General features: G+C 44.4%; 1 protein-coding gene across 1 annotated transcript in view; it reads left to right on the forward strand.

The window, feature by feature from the left end:
• LOC110174215 (receptor-type tyrosine-protein phosphatase N2-like) overlaps positions 1-22,829 on the forward strand; it is a 101,110-nt gene that overhangs the window by 59,575 nt on the left and 18,706 nt on the right. The window contains exons 13-18 of the mRNA XM_055151416.1: positions 646-855; positions 5,087-5,284; positions 10,934-11,081; positions 11,171-11,244; positions 13,987-14,064; positions 22,023-22,142. Coding sequence (XP_055007391.1) covers positions 646-855; positions 5,087-5,284; positions 10,934-11,081; positions 11,171-11,244; positions 13,987-14,064; positions 22,023-22,142 — 828 coding nt within the window. The remainder of the gene's footprint in view (positions 1-645; positions 856-5,086; positions 5,285-10,933; positions 11,082-11,170; positions 11,245-13,986; positions 14,065-22,022; positions 22,143-22,829) is intronic.

Here is a 22,829-nt window from a genome sequence, read left to right on the forward strand (position 1 = left end):
AGTTGAGATGAGGACGGTTCGTGGTCTGAACAGGAACATCAGTGTTGATAACTGGAGGTATCACTGTTCTCCCGGGAAACAGAGACACGTCAGTCGGACCAGTTTTGTTTCGTTTGTCGTGTGAGATAAACTCCACACTGGACTGTATCTGCTACAGAATCATCATTTTATTGCCTGGTGTGACCAAATAATCGAACTAACGATGTGAAAACGCCCTAAATTTTCATTAAAATGGTCTTAAAAAGGTCTTTAAAAAGTCTTAAATTTGGGGGAGTCAAATCCGGGGACATCCTGTAATGTCTTTTTAAACTTTATGAATGAAATAAACAAACAAACAAATAAATGAATAAATCTGTTAATCTGTCTGTAAACGTTTTCTGAAAGACCTGGGATCTTTGGATGAGTTTAAAGTTTGGATTTCTGTTTCTCTCAAATGTTGACGCTCCGAAAATGAAGTATTTTTTCTAAAACTTTTTCGCAAATGGATTTTATTTGTATTTTTTGTAGATTTTTTTTTTGCTTTCATGTGGAAAATACTGGCTGTGGTCAAAGAGCGTTTCTGAACCTGAAGTTCCACTGCACTGATGATGTTTCTGAAATCTAACCACACATCTCTTTCTCTTCTTCTGTCTGTTTCTGTTCCAGGAGACTCAGATAAACCAGATCCCGACGAAGTACAGTCAGGCCGAGTCCACCAAGTTCCTGATCCTGACGGTCGTCTCCATTCTGTGCATCGTCCTGGTTCTTCTGGGCTCCACGGTGATTTACTGCCTGAGGAACCGCTCCCACCACAAGCTCAAGGAGAAGCTCAGCACGCTGGGCCAGGAGAGCGCCGACCCCACCTCCACCTACCAGGTAACACCACCTGACCCCGCCTCCACCTACCAGGTAACACCACCTGACCCCGCCTCCACCTACCAGGTAACACACTGACCCCGCCTCCACCTACCAGTAACACACCTGACCCCACCCCACCCCCCCCACTACCAGGTAACACACCCCCCCCGCCTCCACCTACCAGGTAACGCCACCTGACCCCGCCTCCACCTACCAGGTAACACCACCTGACCCCGCCTCCACCTACCAGGTAACACCACCTGACCCCGCCTCCACCTACCAGGTAACACCACCTGACCCCAGCTCCACCTACCAGGTAACACCACCTGACCCCGCCTCCACCTACCAGAACACCACCTGCCACCTACAGACCCACCTGACCCTCCACCTACCAGGTAACGCCACCTGACCCGCCTCCACCTACCAGGTAACACCACCTGACCCCACCTCCACCTACCAGGTAACGCCACCTGACCCCGCCCAACCCCGCCCACTGACACCTAACACTGCCCACTGACACCTAATGACACCTAACCCCGCCCACTCACACCTAACCCCACCTGCTGATGCCTAACCCCGCCCACGCCCCTCACACCTAATAACACCTAACCCCGCACCACTATCCACTCACACCTAACCCCGCCCACTCACACCTAATCCCACCCACTCACACCTAATAACACCTAACCCTGTCCACTGACACCTAACCTCATCCGCTGACACCTAACCCTGCCCACTGACACCTAACCCCGCCCACTGATGCCTAACCCTGCCCACTCACACCTAATAACACCTAACCCTGCCCGCTGACACCTAACCCCGCCCACTGATGCCTAACCCTGCCCACTCACCTAACCTGTCCAACAACCTAACCTCATCCTGACACCTACACTTAACCCCGCCCACTGACACCTAACCCCGCCCACTGACACACAGCAAGAAGGTTCTGGGTTCGATCCCCGGGTCGCCCGGGCCTTTCTGTGTGGAGTTTGCATGTTTCTCCCCGTGTCTGGATGGGTTTCCTCTGGGTGCTCTGGTTTCCCCCATCAACACAGAACATGTTACAGGTCTCTGGAAAAGTTGATAGTCAAGGTCAATTAAATACAGTCAATTCAATCATTGTGTCCTTAAGCAAGACACTTCACCCACATTGCCTAGTATGAAAGTGGTGTGTGTGAGTGATGGTGGTGGTCGGAGGGACTGATGGCGCCGAGTGGCATGGCAGTTTCTGTCAGTGTGCCCCAGGGCAGCTCTGGCTACAATAGTATCTTACCATGACCATAGAGTGAATGAAAAATGCTGTGTGAATCATGATGAATAATGCTGTGTAAAGTGTCATAGGGGACAGAAAATGTCTGTGAAAAGTGCTTTATAAATAAAGACTTACTTACTCTACCGGAGACATAGTTCCTCCAGTGTGTCCTGGGTCTTTTGTGGGGCCTCCTCCCAGTGGGACATAAGATCAGAACACATGTCCTCCCCTCAGACGCTCCTCTCCACGTGGAGGAGCAGCGGCTCTACTCCGAGCTCCTCACTCTGTCTCTAAGGGAGACGCCCGGACGCCCTGTGGAGGAAACTCATTTGTGTCATTTGTATCGTGGATCTGGTCCTTTCAGTCTTTACCCAGAGCTCATGACCAGAGGTGAGGAACAGAGACTGACGCTAAATCCAGACTCAGCTCCTCTTCACCACAACGGTCCGATACAACGACCGCATCACTGCCCACGCTGCACCTGTCCACCTGTCCACCTGTCCACCTGTCCACCTGTCAATCTCACGCTCCATCCTCCCCTCACTCCAGAACAAGACCCCGACAAGACACACTTGAACTCCTCCACTTGAGGCAGAGATTCTCCACCCGCCCGGAGACGACAAGACGCCTTTTTTTCCGCTCGAGAACCAACGACCTCGGATTTTGGAGGAACCGATCTTCACCCCAGACGCTTCACACTCGGGTCAAACCGCCCCAGAGCTGCAGGTCCCGGTCTGACGAAGACAACAGGACAAAAATAAAACCCTGATCTGTTTCTGTACTTTCTGTGAAAATTTGAGGATATTTCAATACGTCTTTTTGGACTTCCTCTGCAAACAAACTCCACTTTCTCCGTCTCCGTGGGCTGAAGAGGAACAGTTTAAATGAGGCTCAGAACCGTCGCTGTTGAGTTGTGGTTGAGTGGTTGTGAAAGTGTCTGGTGCAGTGTTTGTTTGACGCAGGAGAAACAGACGTCGTGTCTTAATTATGGTCCTAACGAGGGTCTTAACGAGCGCCTCATTAGCCCGGGCTTTGTGGTGGAGCGGCGGTCGGTGCGTGGGTCTGAACGGCGCGGTCACAGGTTCATGTCCTCCACACGCCTCTCTTTCTCTCCGGACTATTGTCTCGGCTCGCTCGCCCCGCCCACTTTAACAAGGGGGGGGGGCACCGTGCCAAGTCCAGAGCCTGGCACAGCGCCCACGACGAGAGACCGGGTACAGCTGAAGACCAAACCAGGACTAAAACAGGACTGGACCAGGACTAAACCAGGACTAAAACAAGACTAAACAAGGACTAAACAGGATTGAAAACAGGACTGAAACAAGGACTAACCAGGACTAAACCAGGACTGAAACAGGACTAAAACAGGACCAAAACAGGACTGGACCAGGACTAAACAAGGACTAAACAAGGACTAAACAGGACTAAACCAGGACTGAACCAAGACTAAATCAGGATTTAAACGAGGACTGATCCAGGACTAAAACTGGACCAGGACTAAACAAGGACTAAACATGGACTAAAACAGGACTAAACACGGACTAAACAAGGACTAAAGACAGACTAAAACAGGACTGAAACAGGACTAAACCAGGACTAAACTAGAACTAAAACAATACTAAACAAGGACTAAACAAGGATTGAAACAGGACTGAACAAGGACTAAACCAGGACTAAACCAGGACTGAAACAGGACTAAAACAGGACCAAAACAGGACTGGACCAGGACTAAACAAGGACTAAACAAGGACTGAAACAGGACAGGACTAAACAAGGACTAAACAAGGACTAAACCAGGACTAAACAAGGACTGAACCAGGACTAAATCAAGATTTAAACGAGGACTGATCCAGGACTAAAACTGGACCAGGACTAAACAAGGACTAAACATGGACTAAAACAGGACTAAACACAGACTAAACAAGGACTAAACACAGACTAAAACAGGATTAATCAATTACTAAACAAGGTCTAAACAAGGACTGAAACAGGACTAAACAAGGACTAAACAAGAACTAAACACGGACTAAACAAGGACTAAACTAGGACTGAAACAGGACTAAACAAGGACTAAACAAGAACTAAACCAGGACTGAAACAGGACTGGACCAGGACTAAACTAGAACTAAAACAATACTAAACAAGGACTAAACAAGGATTGAAACAGGACTGAACAAGGACTAAACCAGGACTAAAACAGGACTGGACCAGGACTAAACAAGGACTAAACAAGGATTGAAACAGGTCTAAACAAGGACTGAAACAGGACTAAATCAGGATTTAAACGAGGACTGATCCAGGACTAAAACTGGACCAGGACTAAACAAGGACTAAATATGGACTAAAACAGGACTAAACACGGACTAAACAAGGACTAAAAACAGACTAAAACAGGATTAATCAATTACTAAACAAGGTCTAAACAAGGACTGAAACAGGACTAAACAAGGACTAAACAAGAACTAAACACGGACTAAACAAGGACTAAACTAGGACTGAAACAGGACTAAACAAGGACTAAACAAGAACTAAACCAGGACTGAAACAGGACTGGACCAGGACTAAACAAGGACTAAACACGGATTAAACACGGACGAAACAAGGACTAAACAAGGACTAAAACAGGACTGGACCAGGACTAAACAAGCACTAAAAAAGGACTAAACAAGGACCAAACCAGGACTAAAACAGGACTGAACCAGTCGTGTTGGAGATGGTTCATGTTAAACTTTTCAGAGATTATAAGTCTGCGGGTCGTACACTCAGATCATACAGTGGTGCGGCTTTGTAATTTACTAAAGTCGTACTAAAACATTTTGGTAATACGGTGATACTGTAAACTCCACTAAAATCCTGAAAAGGTTTAACTGTATAAAAATTTGGATACTGCCCAAGACTAGTAGGAATTAAGTAAAGCAAAGATACTTTTACTTAATTACATGTTTTCAGAAACATGAGTGTCAGACTGACCCTGTGTCTGTGTGTCGCCCCCTGCAGGAGCTGTGCCGCCAGCGCATGTCGGTCAAACCCCCCGAGCGCTCGGAGCCGCTGTCGTCTCGCATCAACAGCGTCTCGTCTCAGTTTTCGGACGGAGCGGCGGCTCTGAGCAGCCCCTCGGGTCGAGCCAGTCTGTCCTCGTGGAGCGAAGAGCCGGCCGCCTCCAGCCTGGACATCTCCACCGGACACATGATCCTGGTACACACGGGCCTTTACACACACGCGACTTTACACACACGACTTTACACACACGACTTTACACGCACGACTTTACACACACGACTTTACACGTTTATTTATACACACGACTTTACACACACAAGTTTACGCGCACCTTTACACATGCGACTTTACGCACACGAGTTTACACACACAACTTTACACACAACTTTACACACGACTTTACACACGCGACTTTACACACATGACTTTACACACATGACTTTACACATGCGAGTTTACACGCACGACTTTACACACACTTTACACACACGACTATACACACGACTTTACACACACGAGTTTATACACACGACTTTACACACACAAGTTTACACGCACCTTTACACATGCGACTTTACGCACACGAGTTTACACACACAACTTTACACACGACTTTACACATGCGACTTTACACACACGACTTTACACATGCGACTTTACACACGACTTTACACAGACATCTTTACACACACGACTGTACACACAACTTTATACACGACTTTACACACACATCTTTACACATACGACTTTACACACACACCTTACACACACGCGTTTACACACAAGTTTACACACGACTTTACACAGACCAGTTTACACACACGACTTTATACACACGACTTTACACACACGAGTTTACACACACAAGTTTACACACATGACTTTACGCACACGACGTTACACACGACTTTACACACACAAGTTTACACAAGTTTACTCTCTTATTATCGTTTCCTGTGCTTTTGTGTCTGTGATGTTTTGATTTTGTCATAATTTTGACGTTTTAAATCTCAATGTTCATCTAAAACAACTTAGATATAAATAAAAGAAACAAATCTGCTGAATTCAGGGCTGGAAAATGGCAACGTCGGGTGTCTAGGTCAAAGTTTAGTCCAGTTCTGGTCCAGGTTTAGTCCTGGTCTTAGAGCCGTGGTTGGTCCCTGTGGTTTGTGTCTTGGTCCAGGTTTAGACCCGGTCTTGGTCGGTCCCTGGGGTCCATGTCTTGGTCCAGGTTTAGTCCCGGTCTTGGTCGGTCCCTGGGGTCCGTGTCTTGGTCCAGGTTTAGTCCCGTCTTGGTCGGTCCCTGGGGTCCATGTCTTGGTCCAAGTTTAGTCCCGGTCTTGGTCGGTCCCTGGGGTCCGTGTTTTGGTCCAGGTTTAGTCCCGGTCTTGGTCGGTCCCTGGGGTCCGTGTCTTGGTCCAGGTTTAGTCCCGGTCTTGGTCGGTCCCTGGGGTCCATGTCTTGGTCCAGGTTTAGTCCCGGTCTTGGTCGGTCTCTGGAGTTGGTGTCTTGGTCCAGGTTTAGTCCCGGTCTTGGTCGGTCCCTGGGGTCCAGTCTTGGTCCAGGTTTAGTCCCGGTCTGGTCGGTCCCTGGGTCCGTGTCTTGGTCCAGGTTAGTCCCGGTTTGGTCGGTCCTGGGGTCCAGTCTTGTCCGTTTAGTCCGGTCTTGGTCGGTCCCTGGGGTCCGTGTTTTGGTCCAGGTTTAGTCCCGGTCTTGGTCGGTCCCTGGGGTCCGTGTCTTGGTCCAGGTTTAGTCCCGTCTTGGTCGGTCCCTGGGGTCCATGTCTTGGTCCAGGTTTATTCCCGGTCTTGGTCGGTCTCTGGAGTTGGTATCTTGGTCCAGGTTTAGTCCCGGTCTTGGTCGGTCCCTGGGGTCCATGTCTTGGTCCAGGTTTAGTCCCGGTCTTGGTCGGTCCCTGGGGTCCGTGTCTTGGTCCAGGTTTAGTCCCGGTCTTGGTCGGTCCCTGGGGTCCATGTCTTGGTCCAAGTTTAGTCCCGGTCTTGGTCGGTCCCTGGGGTCCGTGTTTGGTCCAGGTTTAGTCCCGGTCTTGGTCGGTCCCTGGGGTCCATGTCTTGGTCCAGGTTTAGTCCCGGTCTTGGTCGGTCCCTGGGGTCCGTTTGGTCCGGTTTTTCCCGGTCTTGGTCCGGAGTCTTGGTCCAGGTTTAGTCCCGGTCTTGGTCGGTCCCTGGGGTCCGTGTCTTGGTCCAGGTTTAGTCCCGGTCTTGGTCGGTCCCTGGGGTCCATGTCTTGGTCCAGGTTTATTCCCGGTCTTGGTCGGTCTCTGGAGTTGGTGTCTTGGTCCAGGTTTAGTCCCGGTCTTGGTTGGTCCCTGGGGTCAGTCCGTGTCTTGGTCCAGGTTTAGTCCTGGTCTTGGTCGGTCTCTGGGGTCCGTGTCTTGGGGTTTAGTCCTGGTCTTGGTCGGTCTCTGGGGTCCTTAGGTTTAGTCTTCTTGGTCGGTCTCTGGGGTCCGTGTCTTGGTCCAGGTTTAGTTCTGGGTTGGGTCTAAGCGGATTGGAGCACTCAGGTTAATAAAGCCTCAGATCCGAGAGCTTCAGAAGATGATCCTCTTCATCCAGATCAGACTCTGAGGGAGACCACAGGGACCAAACAAGAACCTGACCTGGTCTAACCCTGGTTTGGTCCTGGTTTGGTCCTGCTTTAATCCTGGTCTAGTTTAGGTCCAGTTTTTTGTCTTTTCCTGGTTTAGTCCCAGTTTAGATGCGACATGTACAAATGTGAATGCACCGTAGTTTTGTCATGCTCTATTTCTGATTTAGTCCTGGTTTAGTCCTAGTTCAGTGCTGCTTTAGGCCTGGTTTGGTCCTGATTTGGTCCCTTTTTAGTCCTAATTTAGTCTTGGTTTAGTCCTGGTTTAGTTCTGGTTTAGTTCCGGTTTAGTCTTGGTTTAGCCCTGGTTTAATCCTGATTTATTCCTGGTTTAGTCCTGGTTTTATCCTGATTTGGTCCTTTTTTAGTCCTAATTTAGTCTTGGTTTAGTCCTGGTTTAGTCCTGATTTAGTCCTAGTTTAGCCCTGGTTTGATCCTGGTTTAGTTCTAATTTAATCCTGGTTTTGTCCTGATTTAGTCCTAGTTTTGTCCTGGTTTGAGTTTGGTTTAGTCTTGGTTTTAGTCCTGGTTAAATCCTAATTTTGTCATTTTTTATTTCTGGTTTAATCCTGATTTAATCCTGGTTTAGTCCTTGTTTAGTCTTGTTTTAGTCCTGATTTTGTACTTTTTTATTCCTGATTTATTCCTGGTTTTATCCTGATTTGGTCATTTTTTAGTCCTTTTTTAGTCCTAATTTAGTCTTGGTTTAGTCCTGGTTTAATCCTGATTTATTCCTGGTTTAGTTCTGGTTTAGTCCTGATTTAATTTTGGTTCAGTCCTGGTTTTAGTTCTGGTTTAGCCCTTTTTTGATCCTGGTTTAGTTCTAATTTAATCCTGGTTTTGTCCTGGTTTGAGTTTGGTTTAGTCTTGGTTTTAGTCCTGGTTTAGTCCTTGTTAAGTCCTAATTTAGTCCTGGTTTAGTCCTTGTTTTAGTCCTGATTTAGTCCTTTTTTATTCCTGATTTAGTTCTGGTTTAGTCCTTTTTTAATCCTAGTTTAGTCCTGGTTTAATTTTGGTTTAGTCTTGGTTTTAGTCCCAGTTTTAGTCCCTGGTTAAATCCTAATTTAGTCATTTTTTATTCCTGGTTTAATCCTGGTTTAGTCCTGGGTTAGTTCTGGTTTGGTCCTGATTTAGTCCTGATTTAGCCCCGATCTAGTCCTGTTTTAGTCTTGGTTTAGTCGTGTTTTAGTCTTGGTTTAGCCCTGGTTTAATCCTGATTTATTCCTGGTTTAGTTTTGGTTTTATCCTGATTTGGTCCTTTTTTAGTCCTAACTTAGTCCTGGTTTAGTCCTGGTTCAGTCCTAATTTTGTCCTGGTTTAGTCCTGGTTTGGTCCTTGTTAAATCCTACTTTAGTCCTGGTTTAGTCCTTGTTTAGTCCTTGTTTTAGTTCTGGTTTAGTCCTTTTTTAATCCTAGTTTAGTCCTGGTTTAATTTTGGTTTAGTCTTGGTTTTAGTCCCAGTTTTAGTCCCTGGTTAAATCCTAATTTAGTTATTTTTTATTCCTGGTTTACTCCTGGTTTAGTCCTGGTTTAGTTCTGGTTTGGTCCTGATCTAGTCCTGTTTTAGTCTTGGTTTAGTCCTGGAGAGTCTGTGGAGCTGTCCGTGGTGCTGAACTCACTCTGACTTTACACAAGAACAGAGACAAGTGTCAAAGTCTCCTCTCGATTCCTAAAATGTCCCGCTGTACGGCTTTAAATCTGTCCCCGCCCCCTGTCCCCGTCCCCCCCCCTGTCCCGCCCCCCTGTCCCCGCCCACCGTTCTGTGTTCCTCTTTTTTTTTTTTTTCTAAACTGAGCGTCAAACATGTGAAATCTGCTCACGGTCACAGATATTTTAATACCTCGAAACACCTCGCCGCTCCACAGACCCGACCTGTGACTTGGCCTCGTGGTGTCGCAAAGCAGAGACTCACAAATATAAGACTAAAGGTGCATTGTGTGAGTGATAGTCCTGGTTTAGTCCTGGTTTTAGTCCTAATTTAGTCTTGGTTTAGTCTCAATTTAGTATTTTTTTGTCCTGGTTTAGCCATTTTTTAGTCCTAGTTGAGTCCTGGTTTAGTTTTGGTTTAGTCTCAATTTAGTCTTTTTTTTTAGTCCTGGTTCAGTCCTGGTTTTAGACCTGGTTCGGTCCTGGTTTAGTCTCGATTTAGTCTTTTTTTTAGACCTGGTTCAGTCCTGGTTTAGTCTTTGTCTAGTCCTTGTTTAGTCCTGGTTTAGTCCTGGTTCAGTCCTGGTTTAGTCTTGGTTTAGTCTCGATTTAGTCTTTTTTTTTAGTCCTTTTTTAGTCCTGGTTTAGTCCTTGTTCAGTCCTGGTTTAGTCTTGGTTTAGTCTCGATTTAGTCTTTTTTTTTAGTCCTTGTTTAGTCCTGGTTTAGTCCTTGTTTAGACCTGGTTCAGTCCTGGTTTAGTCTCGATTTAGTCTTTTTTTTAGACCTGGTTCAGTCCTGGTTTAGTCTTTGTCTAGTCCTTGTTTAGTCCTGTTTTAGTCCTGGTTCAGTCCTGGTTTTAGTCCTGGTTTAGTCCTGGTTCAGTCCTGGTTTTAGTCCTGGTTTAAGTCCTGGTTTAGTCTTGGTTTAGTCTCGATTTTGTCTTTTTTTAGTCCTGGTTCAGTCCTGGTTTAGTCTTGGTTTAGTCTCGATTTAGTCTTTTTTTTATTTAGACCTGGTTCAGTCCTGGTTTAGTCTTTGTCTAGTCCTTGTTTAGTCCTGGTTTAGTCCTGGTTCAGTCCTGGTTTAGTCTTGGTTTAATCTCGATTTAGTCTTTTGTTTAGTCCTGGTTTAGTCCTGTTTTAGTTCTGTTTTAGTCCTGGTTCAGTCCTGGTTTTGTCCTGGTTTTAGTCCTGGTTTAGTCTTGGTTTAGTCTCGATTTAGTCTTTTTATTTAGACCTGGTTCAGTCCTGGTTTAGTCTTTGTCTAGTCCTTGTTTAGTCCTGGTTCAGTCCTGGTTTTAGTCCTGGTTTAAGTCCTGGTTTAGTCTCGATTTAGTCTTTTTTTTAGTCCTGGTTTAGTCCTTGTTTATTCCTGGTTTAGTCCTAGTTTAGCCCTGGTTTAGTCCTTGTTTAGTCTTTGTTTAGTCCTCGTTTAGATCTGTCCTCGTTTAGATCTGTTTAAAGTCACACCGCGGAACCTTCCAGACGGAGCGGTGTCGTCTCCATAGAAACGTGCAGGTTCCAGAGTGCGGTTTGTGTTTTGTTGGTGTTTTTTTTTCTGGTCTTAACCCTGTCGTTGGTCTCCCCCAGGCCTACATGGAGGACCACCTGAAGAACAAGGACCGTCTGGAGCAGGAGTGGGAGGCTCTGTGCGCGTACCAGGCCGAGCCCAGCGGCGCCACCGTCGGGCTGAGGGACGGGAACGCCAAGAAGAACCGCTCGCCCGCCGTGGTCGCCTGTCAGTGCCCGCCCGCCGCTTTTTTCACGTTTTTGTTTTTGAAAACGCGAGGGAAACGTTTCTGAGCCGTGAACGTTTTGTGTTTTCAGACGATCACTCCAGAATCTGCCTGAGAGCCGAGACCAGCCAGGCCAACTCGGACTACATCAACGCCAGCCCCATCGTGAGTCCGGACCGGGTTCAGACGGGACTACTGAAGCCTGGTTTAGTCCTGGTCTAGTCTTGGTTTAGTCCTGGTTTAATCTTGATTTAGTCCTGGTTTAGTTCTAAATTATTACAGTTTTGATTGCTGTTTTCCCTCCTGATTCAGATCTGGTTTAGTCCTGGTTTAGACCCATTTTAGTTCTGTTTTAGTCCTGGTTTAGTCCTGGTTCAGTCCTGGTTTAGTCCTGGTTTAGACCCATTTTAGTCCTGCTTTAGTCCTGGTTTTAGTCCTTTTAGTCCTGGTTTAGACTTTTAGTCCTGTTTTAGTCCTGGTTTAGACCCATTTTAGTCCTGTTTTAGTCCTGGTTTAGTCCTGGTTCAGTCTTGGTTTAGTCCTGGTTCAGTCCTGGTTTAGTCCTGGTTTAGACCCATTTTAGTCCTGTTTTAGTCCTGGTTTAGACCCATTTTAGTCCTGTTTTAGTCCTGCTTTAGACCCATTTTAGTCCTGATTTAGTTCTGTTTTAGTCCTGGTTTAGACCCATTTTAGTCCTGTTTTAGTCCTCGATTAGACCCATTTTAGTCCTGCTTTAGTCCTGGTTTAGTTCTAAATTAGTACAGTTTTTATTGCTGTTTTCCCTCTTGATTCAGATCTGGTTTAGTCCAGGTTTAGTCCTGGTGTAGACCCATTTTAGTCCTGGTTTATTTCTGCTTTAGTCCTGGTTTAGACTCATTTTAGTTTTGCTTTAGTCCTGGTTTAGTTCTAAATTAGTACAGTTTTTATTGCTGTTTTCCCTCCTGATTCAATCCTGGTTTAGTCCTGGTTTAGTCCAAGTTTAGTCCTGGTTTAGTCCTGGTTTAGTCCTGGTTTAGTCCTGGTTTAGTCCTGGTTAGTCCTGGTTTAGTCCTGGTTTAGTCCAAGTTTAGTCCTGGTTTAGTCCTGGTTTAGTCCTGGTTTAGTCCTGGTTTAGTCCTGGTTTAGTCCTGGTTTAGTCCTGGTTTAGTCCAAGTTTAGTCCTGGTTTAGTCCAAGTTTAGTCCTGGTTTAGTCCTGGTTTAGTCCTGGTTTAGTCCTGGTTTAGTCCTGGTTTAGTCCTGGTTTAGTCCTGGTTTAGTCCTGGTTTAGTCCTGGTTTAATCTTGGTTTAGTCCTGGTTTAGTCCTGGTTTAGTCCTGGTTTAGTTCTTCGTAGAGTAATTTTCTCATTTGCATATTAAAGCGGTTCTGTCTGTCACTTTCTGACTCCCACACGAGAAACAAACCTCTGTGTCTGAGCCTGACCCGGGACTAAACCAGGACTAAACCAGGACTAAACCAGGACTAAACAAGGACTAAACAAGGACTAAACAGGACTAAACCAGGACTAAACCAGGACTAAACAAGGACTAAACCAGGACTAAACCAGGACTAAACCAGGACTAAACAAGGACTAAACAAGGACTAAACCAGGACTAAACCAGGACTAAACAGGACTAAACCAGGACTAAACCAGGACTAAACCAGGACTAAACAAGGACTAAACAAGGACTAAACCAGGACTAACCAGGACTAAACCAGGACTAAACAAGGACTAAACAGGACTAAACAAGAACTAAACCAGGACTAAACAAGGACTAAACCAGACTAAACCAGGACTAAACTAACCAGGACTAAACAGGACTAAACAACAGGACTAAACTAAGGACTAAACAGGACTAAACAAGGACTAAACCAGGACTAAACAAGGACTAAACCAGGACTAAACCAGGACTAAACCAGGACTAAACCAGGACTAAACAAGGAATAAACCAGGACTAAACCAGGACTAAACAAGGACTAAACAAGGACTAAACCAGGACTAAACAAGGACTAAACAAGGACTAAACCAGGACTAAACAAGAACTAAACCAGGACTAAACAAGAACTAAACCAGGACTAAACAAAACTAAACCAGGACTAAAAGAACTAAACAAACAGGACTAAACTAAGGAATAAACCAGGACTAAACAAGGACTAAACCAGGTCTAGACTAAACCAGGACTAAACAAGGACTAAACAAGGACTAAACAGGACTAAAGGACTAAACAAGAACTAAACCAGGACTAAACAAGACTAAACAAGGACTAAACCAGGACTAAACAAGAACTAAACCAGGACTAAACAAGGAATAAAACCAGACTAAACCAGGACTAAACAAGAACTAAACCAGGACTAAACAAGGACTAAACCAGAACTAAACAAGGACTAAACAAGGACTAAACCAGGACTAAGGACTAAACAAGGACTAAACAGGACTAAACAAGAACTAAACAAGACTAAACTAAGACTAAACCAGAACTAAACAAGGACTAAACAAGGACTAAACCAGGACTAAACAAGAACTAAACCAGAACTAAACAAGGAATAAACCAGGACTAAACAAGGACTAAACCAGGTCTAGGACTAAACCAGGACTAAACAAGAACTAAACCAGGACTAAAACAAGGACTAACCAGGACTAAACAGGACTAAACCAGGACTAAACAAGAACTAAACCAGGACTAAACAAGGACTAAACCAGGACTAAACAGGACTAAACCAGGTCTAGGACTAAACCAGGTCTAAACCAGGACTAAAACAGGACTAAACCAGATCAGAGTCAGTTTCAGGTTCTAATGATAAACAACATTTCTGATCTTGAGCTGTTTTGTCAGACAGAAGAGAACAGTTGTTGTTTGAGAAGAAAATCGCTCTTTTCTGACTCTGAAACGTCAAATATAAAATTATAATCTAAATCTTGTGTTTCAGATGGACCACGACCCCAGGAGCCCCGCCTACATCGCCACCCAGGGCCCCCTGCCCTCCACCGTCGCCGACTTCTGGCAGGTACAGACTCTGAATCTCTCAAAAACGAAATGAGTCAGAAGCGGAGAATTCAAACCTTTTTCACAACATCTGGAAGCGCCGCGCTGAATATTTGTGCAACTTCCAGGTCACGTTTGGTTCAGATTGTCATTAAAAGATCAGATACAGGAGCACACGGGAGAAAAAAAATCTGATTTGTGTCACTTCAGGCTAAAGTCTGAACGTAGACGAAGTAGTGGAGGTGTCACGGTGCAGGTTTTCGTGTTCGGGACGTTCGGTTCGGTGCAGGTCTGTGCGTTGGTGCAGTTTGTTTGTGTTTATTTTCCTCCACTACACGTGCAGCTACACCGAGACTCGACTCTTCAACATTCATGAGTGAACTCGTCCGTGATTGGCGCAGTGTTTCCCGCAGCGCTTTATAGTTAGAGCGACCGCCTTCACAACAAATGCCCCCTCCCCTCCCCCGACTTCACTACGTAGTACACACACAAACACAAAATGGCAGAGTGACACCAAGGCCAACAGCCTTGGTGTCACTCTGGTGCTGGTCATCTCCTTAAATAGGGGGCGTGGCTGCAGGTGAGGTGGGCGTCGACCTGCTCCACCAATCACGGACCAGGACTCCTGCAGCAGGAATTAGGAGAACTTGGCAAAAATCACACAAACAAATTGGAACTAAGGCCTGGGGCTGAAACAGTCATGTTTTAGTTTTGGGATTCAGACATCGTTAATTGTTGTGGTTGTTGGATCCAAACAGCGGAAAACGACTCAAGAAATGTGTTTGTGAACTTCATAAATGCAAAAGTGAATCAGATGTGTGTGACTCAAACCTCTGTTCAAACTGTTTCTCTTCTCAACGGAATTGAAAAATAGTGAAAGGTGAAGGTGATGGGCAGGATTGATCCACAGGAAGAACCAAAAAGGAAAACATTTTGTATGTGGAGCCACGACAAAACAAAATCCGGTTTGTTAATGCAGAGGAGCAGAAGACAAACAGACTGAGCTGCACTTTCTTGTTCGTGGAAAACTTCTTCTCAGGTCGAGGTTCCTGACGTCACTCCCCGCTCCAGCTCCTCTGGGCCCGACCCGGAGCTGCTCCCGCTGGGTCAGGACTCTGGGTTTTGGATCGCTGTTCTCCAGTTTGTGTGGGCGGGAGATAGGGCTGTGCAAAAATATCGGAATATCGATATATCGTATCATTTAATGTGATGATACAGTATCGATATCGTGGGCTACTGTATCGATCTATCACCAAGAGTATTTTTAGGTGTGTTTTTACTAAATTATGCGACACATTTGACATTTTTACTGTTTTGATGATTAAAATGTTTGTGTTTCATATGAAATTTGCACAAGAAGAAATCGTTTAACAAAGACTTTTAGTGTCACAAACACGCTTTAGACTTTATTTTTTATTGAACCGTATCCAATCGATTGGAAATATATCATATTGAATCGAAAGTGCAGTGTATTGAGATATGTATCGTATCGTGGCCTGTGTATCGAGGTATGTATCGTATCGGGCAACTTCTTAATGATACCAGCCCTAGCGGGAGAACAGCGGTACATCCCCACGCGAAACAACAAACCGAGATGACAGAAAAGCCAGAAGCAGCTGAAGGGTGTGAATCCATGTATCGTTCGTTCATTCATTTTTCAATATAAAACCAAAAATAAGAAAACAAAAAAACAACAGTTTTCTTCATTATACCAAAATGAAAAAACAGATAACGATTCGTTTTTTCAGTTTTCGATTTTGTGTTTAAATGAAAAATGGAAAAAACAGATCCTGTTTACGTGATTCTGTGACTGTGATGCCGGACTTTTGCACTGCGTACGGACTGAACCAGGACTGATCCAGGTCCGAGACCAGACTGGGACCAAACTGGGACCAGGGCGGACTCCGAGCTTTGACTCCGAGCCTCAGCTTCGAGGTCCGACCCTGCTATGGGCTCTGAGCCTCCGGTCTGGTCCTGGTCTGGTCCCAGTCTCAGTAGCACCTTGGTCCCGGTCTGGTCCCGGACCTGGTCCATTTGAACCCAAAGCTCTTAGTTCAGTTCGTTTTCGTTGGTGTGAAAGCGTCAGTTTGATGCTTTGCTCCACCTCGGTTCCAGCCTTCTTGAGTGTGGAGGACCGGAGCAGCTCAACCTGTAGTCCACAGAACATTCTCACTTTCCCCGCACAGAACCAGCGCACAGACGATGACACAGAACCACTCGGACCACTGGTCTCGGTCTCAGTTCCGCTCTGGTCCCGGTCTGGTCTCGGACCTGGATCAGTCCTGGTTCAGTCCGTTCACGGTGCAAAATCCAGCATCACAGTCATGGAAGTCACGTAAACGGCCGATATCAGTTTTTTCCATTTTTCAAATCAAAAACTGAAAAAACAAATCGTTATCCGTTTTTTAAATTTTGGTTTTGGAGACAAATAATGAAGAAAACAGTTGTTTTTTTGTTTTCTTATTTTTGGTTTTATATTGAAAAACTAATGAACGAATGATACATGGATTGTGTGCGTTTTCTTCCGGTCGAAGTAAATCCGTTGGTGTTTCTGTCCAATCAGATCCTCCCCCACCGCCAGACGTGCCCAATTAAATAAAGACGATTTGACGTGTTTTCCATGTAAACCTTAATTCGGAATTATTATTTCCATGTAAACTTGAAGGAGAATAATTTAATTCCAAATTAATTCAGAATAATTTGAATTAAAAAACATCATGTAAACGTGGCCAAAAAGCGGTAGTTTTCATGAAGCGTGATGATGTGTGAACGAGACAAAACACAGCTCCAGGTTCCGTTTGTGACGAAGAAACGACATTAGATGCAACAAAAATCAGAAAACTGTGACTGAAGCGGAGCCTGCAGAGTCCACACCGAGTCCACCGTCCGTCTCGTCTCTGGACCATAATGTGTGTTTGATGGCTCCATTACAGCTGCAGTTTACACAGAATATTCACAGAGCAGCAGCAGTGGGGCAGCTCCCCGATGGACTCTGACCCAGAAAAGTGCTCTGGGTCCGGGCACGGCGGCGCGAGGCCTGGGGGGTCACGATGGGAGTGGAGCTAAAAATAAAATTACTCCTCTTACTTTGTATTTGTTGAGAAAAAACGAAACCTGAAATAATGAATCATCTTCAGATCTTGACTTCGGACACACGTGGTCCATCGGAGGATTTCAGATTCTAGATTGTGATGGTGTCGTGCTTCTACATGGAGCCAGATTTTTATCTTGATCACACTGGGCTTCACTCATGAATCATTTCTTTAAAAAATAACCTGATTTCCACTTTAAGAAGATGCTGAGAGAAGCAAGAAAAGTCCTTCTTAAGTGACCGTCGCGCCAAATTCACCAACACTGAGCTACGAACACCTCAGCACTTATTTACATTTCATTTACGTAGAAAGTTAATATGTATTTAGCTCGAAACGCCCTCTGAACGTTCAAATATGTCCAATATCAGTTTGGTTTAAGGATGTGAAAGTGTGAGGAGAGAGTGAAGAGGAGGTCAGGGGTTTTACAGCTTCAGCGGTGATTTCAAATGTCCAAACTCACATGAACCACACTGAATGAAGGAATATTTAAGTCAGATACTTGTTGGAATAAGCGGACGCTTTATTTACATATTTATTACGTATTTATTACGTATTTATTGCACTTTGTGTGATTCCTGGACCTGTGATAAACAGCGAGGGAGGGGGGCTGGGGTTGGGGTGCGCTCTGGTCAGGGGGGTCATTGGAGGCATTGGGGCTGGGACAGACTGAGACTCACTGCAGCCTGGAGAAAGCTCCTCATTAATGTTACTGGGTCACACAGACATATGTTTATAGGAAATAATTTAAGAAAATACATCACTTACAATTATGGAGGAATTAGAATTTTTTCGTTGCATTATCAGAGTAATAATATTCTAAAACTGTAGAATTTTTTTCTTTCAGGATCACTCATTCTCTCAAGTGTCCCTGACTGTTCGTAGGATTTGTTCTTGCAGAAGAACATTTTCAGTTAAGAGAAAGTTTTGTAAATGCCAAAAATGTTTGTGAGAAAGATTTGTTGTGCAAGTTGGACTTGAAGTACAAATTTGTCTGTAAGAACGTTTCGTGAATGAGACCCATTGTTCTTTTCCATGAAATATTCAAGAGGTAAAGTCACAAATATTGGATCTGATCATTTCTATGAATGAAAAGACCCAAGATGTCACTGGATTACAACAAAAATCTGAATTTTAGCTTCCCGCTTGTCTGTGTTAAATATTATTGACGTATAGAATGTTGTGATGTCACCAACAGAACATTATAAAGACATACAGCACACAGACAAACAAACAAACAAATGAAGAACAAATTTATCAAGATTTTATAAAATAATGAAATTAAATCAAACCTTAAAATCTTAAGATAAAGATTAAAATAAAATATTTAGATAAATAACTAGGGGTGTCAAATTATCACGTTAATTGCGATGAATTAATTACAGTCATATTTAGCACGTTATGTTTTTTAATCGCGTTAATCTCATTTTTAATCTCCAACTTTACTGTTTCTGTACGTGAGTTGTCTTATTATAAAATCTGTTTTTATGTTGTTGGGACGACAACACATCGCTCCTGCAAAGAAATGTAGTTTTCATTCCCGTTCTCGCTGCATCTGTGATAAACCTGCACACGTCTGATCTGAAAACATCACGACACAAACACAGAACAGACTCACCATCAGCAGAACACAGAGAGAACACAGAGAGAACACAGAGAGAACACAGAGAGAACACAGAGAGAACACAGAGAGAACACAGAGAGAACACAGAGAGAACACAGAGAGAACACAGAGAGAACACAGAGAGAACACAGAGAGAACACAGAGAGAACACTCATATTCCACTGAGTCACTGTGGCCTTTAGTCCAGTAGAAGTTGAACCGCATCAGCGTTTTTTTTTGTTTTTTTTTCTCCACTTAGTTTATGCAAATGAGTCATGTGGTTTTAAGTTTTGTTTCTGTGAGACGTGTGCAAACCTGCATTAAACACATGATAATGTCAAACAGCTGATGTGGATCTAGAGTCGTTATGTTTATATGTCGTAAAGTTGAATTTATTTCTGCAGATTAGTAACAGTAATAATAATGATAAAAGTTTAAAGTTTGTTAAACAATAAATGACTTTATAAAGTCACTTTTTTTGTTCTATATCCGTCTTTTGATCTGCCACAATTAGGGACGGGCATTCGATGAAATTTTCTTAATCGATCGTCGGAAGAATTAACGATCGATTATCGATTCATCATTAACGTTTTTATATTAAAATGATCATCATTATTATTACTATCTGCACTAATCTGCATAAATAAATTCAACTTTACGACATATAAACATAACGACTCTAGATCCACATCAGCTGTTTGACATTATAATGTGTTTAATTCAGTTTTGTTCAAATCTCACAGAAACAAAACTTAAAACCACATCACTAATTTACATAAACTAAGTGAAGATAAAACTCCAGCTCTTGTGTCGCTGATGTGGTTCAACTTGTGTTGGATTAAAAGACATGACTCAGGTGAATACAGGTCAGTGTGACCAGATTTTCGACATTGAGCGACTCTCACCTGGAAAAACTTTTTCCCACTGGACACAGAAACATATGTTCTGCTTTATCCACTGTGCACATGGACTCACACTTGTCCCAACGCAACGGAAAGTGTGGAATTTCTTGTCCAAATCCTGGTTAAATCCACATTTGTGCTTCGGTTCGTTACAGACTGACCCACTGTTTGTGTCTCGCTCCTTCTGATGCAGAGACACATGTACACACCTGTTTGGTCACGACACACAAACATACATTCAGTTTGTCCATTAAAATGAACGTAATCGATGAAATTCTTAATGATCAATTATCAATTAATCGACTAATCATGCCCATCCCTAGCCACAATAAAGTAATAATGAATTTTAATGAAAATAGCTCAAGTTGAAGCTTTTCTCAGCAATTTTTACCTGAGACTGAAAAAGAGATTCATTAGATTGATTAATTACAGATCATATTTAATTAATCTCTAAAATTTTTTAATCTCTTGACAGCACTATAAGTAATATATAAGCTTTAACACAATTAAGTTGAGTGTGGTCACCGCTGAGTCCTGAGTTCAGATGAGTGTGATTGACAGGTGGATTAGCCAATCACAGACACTCTTGGTCTGTCTGTATTAAAACAAATCTGTCTGCTGATGAGAAACAAAGAAAGGGAAAAAAAAATTATTAATGCATATTGTGGAACATTCCAGGCAAAGCGGTAACTTTTCAACAGAGACGAGCACAAACGCTACCCAGAAAAGTTACACAGTGCAGCTTTAATTCCATCTTTAAAGGCACCGACAGTTTCTCTTCTGTCTCTTCTGCGTTCAGAGCGTCCGAATTATTCACCACGATGAGTTTATAAACACTTTCCACAACTCTCAGAGACCAGACAACAGCTAGCATGATAACAGTGCACTTCCTGCTTCTGGGATAATAAAACTCTTCATGATCAGATGCAGACAGGACACGGAGAGCGGCTCGTACGATAGATCTGCGCTGTGGAGAGTCACGTTCTGCTCAGACACTCGGGGAAATCGTACCGTCCCTTTAAGCTGCACTAATGATGCTGTGGTCGTGGTGCTGCCGTCCAGGTGTCGGGTGTCGGGTGTCGGCGGCGCGTGGGAGAGAGGAGCCGTTCACACGTTTCTCTGAGAGTGTGGAGAAAACTGCCCAAAACTTCAATAATTAACTCCGAACTCAACTTAAGAACAGCGAAAGTTTAAAGAAGCGAGAGTGGCCCCGGCTCTGGTAAAGGTTAAATCTCCAAATGTGTGACACCGGGTTTAATTTAGAATCCACCGTCTGAACAAAAGACCGAACAAAGTCTGAGAGAACCAGGGTCAGACTGAGAACGAAGAGTTCACGCAGGACCTCCGCCAAGGCACTGAGCGCCTCTCCACCACTCCTCCTCCTCAAACACTGCTCTGATTCAGGCAGAAATAAAACTGTGATTTTCTGGAGTAGTTTTAATGATCTCTTTCATTCTTTCATAACGCCAAGATCACACCGACCGTGTGAGGACGTACACAGGGTGGTCTTACTGGTCTAATGTTCACACCTCTGCATGTGTGTGTTTCATATAGTGTTGTCTTTTGTTCACACCTTTGAAAAATGTGCGTCTCTGTGTGGACGAAAGACAAAAACAAATACAAACTTGACCGAACGTTTTGACCAAAAAACTTTGTTGTGTGGACGGCGCCTCAGATGGTGTCGTCCATGTGTTTCAGATGGTGTGTTCACACCTCTGCATGTGTTTCAGATGGTGTGTTCACACCTCTGCATGTGTTTCAGATGGTGTGTTCACACCTTTGCGTTGTTTCAGATGGTGTGTTCACACCTCTGCGTGTGTTTCAGATGGTATGTTCACACCTCTGCATGTGTGTTTCAGATGGTATGTTCACACCTCTGCGTGTGTGTTTCAGATGGTGTAGTCTTATGTTCACACCTCTGCGTGTGTTTCAGATGGTGTGTTCACACCTTTGCGTTGTTTCAGATGGTGTAGACCTATGTTCACACCTCTGCGTGTGTGTTTCAGATGGTGTAGTCTTATGTTCACACCTCTGCGTGTGTGTTTCAGATGGTATGTTCACACCTCTGCGTGTGTTTCAGATGGTATGTTCACACCTCTGTGTGTGTGTCAGATGGTGTGTTCACACCTTTGCGTGTGTGTTTCAGATGGTGTGTTCACACCTCTGCGTGTGTGTTTCAGATGGTATGTTCACACCTCTGCGTGTGTTTCAGATGGTATGTTCACACCTCTGTGTGTGTGTCAGATGGTGTGTTCACACCTCTGCGTGTGTGTTTCAGATGGTGTGTTCACACCTGTGCGTGTGTGTTTCAGATGGTGTAGTCTTATGTTCACACCTTTGTGTGTGTGTTTCAGATGGTATGTTCACACCTCTGCATGTGTTTCAGATGGTGTGGGAGAACGGCTGTGTGGTGATCGTGATGCTCACTCCTCTGGTGGAGAGTGGAGTCAAACAGTGTTACCACTACTGGCCCGACGAAGGATCCAACCTGTACCACATCTACGAGGTGATCACACCTACAGCCTGTTCACACCTACAACCTGTTCACACCTACAACCTGTTAACACCTACAACCTGTTACCACACCTACAACCTGTTCACACCTACAACCTGTTAACACCTACAACCTGTTACACCTACAACCTGTACCACACCTACACCTGTTCACACCTACAACCTGTTCACACCTACAACCTGTTAACACCTACAACCTGTTCACACCTACAACCTGTTAACACCTACAACCTGTACCACATCTACGAGGTGATCACACCTACAACCTGTTCACACCTACAACCTGTTCACACCTACAACCTGTTCACACCTACAACCTGTTCAACACCTACAACCTGTACCACATCTACGAGGTGATCACACCTACAGCCTGTTCACACCTACAACCTGTTCACACCTACAACCTGTTCACACCTACAACCTGTTAACACCTACAACCTGTACCACATCTACGAGGTGATCACACCTACAACCTGTTCACACCTACAACCTGTACCACATCTACAACCTGTTCACACCTACAACCTGTTCACACCTACAACCTGTACCACATCTACGAGGTGATCACACCTACAACCTGTTCACACCTACAACCTGTTCACACCTACAGCCTGTTCACACCTACAACCTGTTCACACCTACAACCTGTTCACACCTACAACCTGTTCACACCTACAAC

This window comes from Boleophthalmus pectinirostris, unplaced genomic scaffold (genome assembly GCF_026225935.1).
Source record: "Boleophthalmus pectinirostris isolate CB_2022bp ecotype Guang Dong unplaced genomic scaffold, ASM2622593v1 HiC_scaffold_16, whole genome shotgun sequence".
NCBI lineage: Eukaryota > Metazoa > Chordata > Actinopteri > Gobiiformes > Gobiidae > Boleophthalmus > Boleophthalmus pectinirostris.